At 38.8% G+C, this 6,410-nt stretch overlaps 1 protein-coding gene across 1 annotated transcript in view; it reads left to right on the top strand.

Moving 5' to 3' along the window:
• Window positions 1–470: 470 nt before the first annotated feature.
• LOC136259986 (protein patched homolog 1-like) overlaps window positions 471–6,410 on the top strand; it is a 38,292-nt gene continuing 32,352 nt past the window's right edge. Inside the window, exon 1 of the mRNA XM_066053578.1 lies at window positions 471–1,082. Within this exon, the coding sequence (XP_065909650.1) occupies window positions 601–1,082 (482 nt within the window). The 5' untranslated portion in view covers window positions 471–600. The remainder of the gene's footprint in view (window positions 1,083–6,410) is intronic.

Genomic DNA, 6,410 nt, shown 5'->3' with positions numbered 1-6,410 from the left:
AAGTGAACATATTTTTGTCTATTTTCCTGGCTGAAAGTCCGGACCTACAGTATGCAAATCAGATATGTAGCTAGCATAGTTACTTAGCTTACTATATACTAGCTACGTACGTTAAATTATCGATTTTTAGCCTAACTAGTAGCTAGCTAGCTTCTTACCAACATCGCGTCGAATAGCAGAAATCCACTGTTTCCTTAAATCGGTTTTCGTTTCGTCAGGAAGGGTATGAAAGGAAACCTTAACCTCTGTTCCGTCCACAACAATCGTTCTATATCCCTTCTTACGACGCTCAGGAACGCAGCAATTATGAGGCATCTTTTCGAGTTTGATAGAATTGTATTTGTAATAATAAAACAGTACAACAATGATTAATTGGCTATTAGTTTAGTGGTGTGTCGTATACGCACTGGCCCCATTCAAAATGGCGGACGTTGAGTTTCCATGGTTTTCCCAGAGAAGGCGTGGTTTTGGAAAGAGTCTATTTTTAGTGGCCTTGACCGTTGACTTAGAGTTTGACCGCGGTCGCAGATCTACCTACAGCAAGAGCCTGAGTTACACCCCCTTGAATAAATACAGCAACTTCGCCAGATTGGTTGTCAGATGGCGAAACCTGCTGTTGAAAATGAACTAAAAGAAGACGATGAGTATTTACACGTTGCAGTTAATGCGCTTAAGGCAATCAAGTCTGGAAATGCTGTTGGGATTGGTCCGTACGGAGTAGCGTTATATGGTCGACTTGTTGTGGAGAAATACTTTGAGACCCTTGCAAGAATCTATACGATTACTCCATCAGCGGCTATTATTTTGCTTGGTGTTGTAATTGTGGTTTTTGGATCGTTCTGCGCTGGACTTGTGAGAGCTAATTCACAGAGCTCAGTTGACGAACTCTTTATTAGCGTCGAGGACAAGGAAAACCTCGAATACACTGATTTATTTCGAAGCGGGGAACTCAGTACATTGGAAACAGTTATTCAGTTTCGTCCAGAGGGAAACTTGAGCCATTCTAACTTTACTAATTCGCTTTTTGACCATGTTGAGTTTGTTAGATCGATTATTGAATTTCCCATTCCATACAGTGGACGGTAAGCTTGTACAGTGTTTCTGTTTTTCATTATGTAGACTGCGGGCGGGCGGTCACCATGTAATTGTTAATTGTAATGAGCAGGACTCACAGGCTTAATGCCTTTTTCTCTGTATTTAATAATAATAATTTAATGCCATTATCCATTGATTGATGGAACTTGCACATTTTTTTTTTTTTACTGTAGCAAAACCTCACAATACATACTTATACAAATAAAAATGTTAGCTACACACAAAACTCTGAATGTCTTTTTGCCAGAAACTTCTTGCAAAATCATATCAGCCGGAAGGCCATTCCATATAACTATGCTTAAATCTGTCTAGTGTTCTAAAGTTCAAAACATAAGCTAGACTTATTTTCACACGTAGAAGGAAAAATTAGGAATTTTAGGCTGGATTAGGGATCAAAAAACAAAAAAGCAGGGGAACAAGGGAACAGCTGCAGGGGCTTCCCTAGAGTGGTGCAGCACTGACTTTGATGTTAGTAGCAAACTGACAGTTTTACCACTCTACTTTATTTTTCTGGGGAAAGCTCTGAGCTGAAAGTTGTGAAATAACTAAGGGAGGTTGCCTATACCTCATATCAAGAAGTTTGCAGAGATTTGGTCCAGCTGCACCGATTTGTTCACTATAAGTTGCACAGTTTCTATTGTACTGACACTTTGTACTCACATATCTTTTCACTCAAAAGACAAATTTCAGATTCGCAAGTACCATGAGAAAGAGCAACTCTTGACGAACAGGATGGTATCAAGTGAAGCTCAGTACACGAAAACTCCGCTCGTCATTTTCACAATAAAAGAATACAATCATCTGCAATACATTTCCAATGGGCATTTTGATTATTCTAATAAATTCATTCATATCTCATGACATGCTTGGATTATCCCGGATTCGCTGCTAGATTCTTTTAGCTTATTCTTGAGCGATTCCAACAAGCCATAGTGAGCACATATAGCGTAAACATCACTCATCAAAACAATGGCAAAGTTGGAGGTTAAATATGTGCGTGATTCTGAGCGAGATTATTGCTTCGATTTGGCATGGACTCCGTCTGGCTAGGTCTGAGTAGTAACGCACAGCAAGTCTTTAACTATAAATAACTCCTTAGAATTAATACAGAGCTTTAAAACGATTTTATTAAAGAAGTTCTGTATGCATACTAAAGTTCTAATGTTCCAGTACACCTGTCATGAATACACTATACGCAACATAGACAGTCTGTGATGACTCCTTTAAGTAGAAATCTCTCAAAACCTACAAAAGTGGAAAAATAGCAACAGTAAAGTCTTTAATCAATGAAATATAACAAGTAAAAATAATTGCAGCTGCTAAATTGCTTTGATTATAATTAGACTTATCACCTGCAGCTGGCCTCAAACTTCCGTTCTTGAGCTAAACTTCCTGATATGCCTGCAGATATACTAGTGGATATCTAATCCCTACTCTTCAGTCTAACCATGGGATTACATGTCCACTAGTATATCTGCAGGTATAGGCAACCTCCCTTGTTTCATAACTTTCAGCTGTTCCCTTGTTTCCCTGCTTTTTTGTTTTTTGATCCCTAATCCTCATAATTATTCTTTCTATTTGTTTGTTTACTTTTTTATAACACAATTATGACTACTGAATCCACGTGTACCACATTAAAAGAAAGAATGACGCCAGCCAGGCATTCCATGAAATAATTTTTGTTTCTAAACGTGTGCCCCAATAATCAAGTACGTGCTGAAAAGTGAGGTGGCCATTACGCTTCGTTTGTAACTATGCTCCACTCGTTACACAGCATTACAAACGAAGAACAGTACAAGAAACTTCTCTGCAGTGATTCCAGTTGCTACGAAAAATGTGGGCGAAAAGCATGACACAGCCAGAGGGGAGCCGTATCACGCTATCGTAAATCAACACTTTGCGTTGTCAGCGAAAAGAACTGGAACACAAAGGAGGACAAAGGTAAATCCATGATACATGCATTATACGTACTGTGGTTGGAAAAAAAGCACGTCTCGGGACAAAGCGACGTCGAACAGTGGAAAAATCAAGCCCGTAGCCTTATCCATTGAATTTTGCTTGGCTGAAGGCATCAGTTAGTTAGTCAGAATATAATTCTGTTAAATAGAAGATTTTTAAAATTCCGTAGCAACTTGTTAGAAGGGTTTGGGATCACTCTGAAGGCATTTTTGGGCTTGGCTATGCCAAGGTTCCTATGGATACATATACTTGAAATTAACATGGAGAATATATCCTGACCGCCTGTAAATGTTCAAGTGTTAATCGGATGGCTGCAGGTTCGAGGCTGCCCAGGACCAGACGTGGATTTTTTCTCCTTTCTCCACCTTTTTCAAACATACTTTTTGCAACAACTTTAAACAGGCTGTAGGACCTGCGGCCCGAGGGCACGGGAATATATATCAGGCAAATCCCTCGTGGCCATGGTATAACTATTAAATATCAAGCCATGGATAGCGGTGTTTATCATTAGCTATATGTGTATTCATGATGGTCATTGTGCCTCACCTGTGATTATAATTAAATTAAAAGCTCTTTACTGAGAATGATTGGTGCTACATCCATTCATCCACACTGCAGTATGTTATAGCTATATCACAGCAGGATTAGAATATCTTGCAAAGTTGAGGATGAGTGTCAAAAACTAAGATATTCTATGACTGCTGTGATATACAAGTGAAAGTATTGTAGCTAGATACTTTAATGCAGTGTATATGATTTCAATAGTTATTGATGCTGTATTGTACTGATTATGCCTTTTACTTATTTGCTGTGTGTAGTATGTCAAAGGTGGGACCGTATGGTAACTACAGTGCTTGCTAGCCATTGTGCCTTTGGTACCATCAAGTAGGAATCACCCCTAAAATGACTAAAATGCCACCTTTAAAAATCATCCTATGTATATATATAGAGACATCTTATGTGACGAAAATCACTATTATATCTATAGCATAAAAAAACAAGAAAACACTAGTACTTATAGGCAACTAGATAAATTGCCCAAACTTGAATTTTTGCCTGCCTGCCTGCCAGCCAGCCAGCCCAGCCCAGCCCAGCCAGCCTGACCATGGTTACAATGCTGGAGGCCAAATGGGGCAGCATGTGGCTACCATTTTATACCACAATAGCAAACTCACCACCTTTTGGGGGTGTGTGCCCTTTGTGCCTTGACTTTCCTTTTATCTTCAATCAGGCTGGTCATCATCTTCTTCATGCAACGAAACCACATTGAGGCATTACTTTTCAGTATCAACACTTTCCTTGAGTAGCATATTTAGATTCCGCAAAAACCATTTAAAGCACATCCGCTACTGTAAAAGATACTGGAAACCCTGTAGATATCTGTCACAATAGGTTCAAAACCACGCCCACTAATGATCTTGGTTGATCAATAGCAAGTGAGTGCAGAGACCACACCTCTTTCATAAGAGGCACAGTCACTATTCCATATTTTTAACATCCTATCATTCTAAATACAGCTAGACCAATGAGGGGGGGTGTAGTCATTGTATTTGTGTTAAGTGCTGACTTTAGATACTCTAATACAGCAGTCACCCTAATAGAACAGTCACATGTGTGTAGCTGTATGCTATAACAAAAAAAACTTAACAAACTAGTATGTTAAAAATAGAGATCTAAGTGATAATGAGAATGATGGTATACAGCATAGCACAGTGAGAAATCCCTTTTTTGGCATTGACAATAATTTTTTTAAAGAATATACTAGTAGATTATAAGAGTGTCTCCACCAAAAAAGGAAGAAGGTTGCATGCACCAGCATTGAAACTGAGTCACTATTGCTGACCCATATGATTCACTAACCTGGATAGCAGACCCGGATTAACTAAAAATGAGGTTTATACCAAATGCTATACTTCTAGTGCTCTGCTATATGATAGCTAAACAGGAATGTTTTATAATTAACGGATCAGTGAGTGAGTGAGATTCCACATAAGTTCATAGATAGTAAAACACATTTTCAATAAGTGAGTGTGGTTTCATGGATACATGCACACTTCAATGCACCTTACTGATAAATTAGCGAGTGTCATAGGAGCTGCAATCCATATATGCATGGATGTTCCCAAAGTTTTTGAGCAACTGAGCTAATGATAGGAGGTTACCGTATGCCTTTTACTGTAACCTAACAAATAGGAACTAGAGACGTTTAACATTTCTTAACTAACAATAAAGTGAAACAATAAATGGGACAAAGAAAGGAAAAAAATCCCTCCTACCTCAGGGTTCAAATTGCAGGCCACCCGATGTCAAGTCAAGTGCCGCACTCAAGAGGGATGGATTTTCTTCCTTTAAACCAAAGTATTTATTATTATTATTAAAGCTTTACAGTGGCCAGCACTGAAGGTCTGACAGCAACATGTGCTGCAGCTTAGGATTACCTAACCATGTATGCCTACAGATATATCACACATTCTCTATAAGTGGGCATGGCTCATGAAAGATGCGAGACTAGACTTTAACTTATAAAATAACAATTGATTAGTGGGTGTGGCTCCATGTATGCCCGCGGACAACAATGGACATGGATTTGGTGTGTCTACAATGCACCCATTGATAAATGGATGAGGCTCCACGTATGCCTGCAGACAGTAACAGCTGTACCAGGACTAGAACTAATTAATCCATTTCACACTGACCCGGATATTCTATAAAGCAGGTCAGATCCAGATGACCTGAGACCCGGTAATTGACCTGAATGATCCAGGTGACCCAACCTGGTTTCAACCGTGACATGTACAATAGATTTGGGTCATACCAACGTGTAGGTTTAGTAATAAAAATCCTACATTTTTTGGAGGCTGCACACCCACTATACTAGCAACTGGTGTCATTAATTTTATACTGTGGCCATACGGAAGGCATGAAACATGCATTACTTATGTAGCTAGGTAACACAACCAATGTTCATATAATAGTACACTACATAACAGTGTGAGGTTGCATGGCTGGTTTGGTGAAATTTGTTCGAAGTTTAGCTGATACGGTAAGCTGCCGTAATTCGCCAGAAAATTTTTGCAGTTTTAAGTTTTTCTGATTTAAAGAATTTAAATACATTGACTATATATTCATGGTAAATGTTTTGTGTAGTTTGCTGGCAAGAAACTTATATGCAAAATCCACGAAACCTTTCCACCTTGAACCATTTACAATATTGTCTATAACAAAACTGATGTTGAGGCTCAAGAAAAAGGAAGTTATCTAATGTATTGTTGGTAACAAGTACTCTACCCACTCAGACTGTCTATTGTAAACACATGACTTCCACCTATACCAGTTATCTAATCCAAGCAATGAAA

The sequence above is a fragment of the Dysidea avara genome, chromosome 7 (assembly GCF_963678975.1).
Source record: "Dysidea avara chromosome 7, odDysAvar1.4, whole genome shotgun sequence".
Taxonomy (NCBI): domain Eukaryota; kingdom Metazoa; phylum Porifera; class Demospongiae; order Dictyoceratida; family Dysideidae; genus Dysidea; species Dysidea avara.
This window is presented reverse-complemented; position numbering and strand designations above follow the sequence as displayed.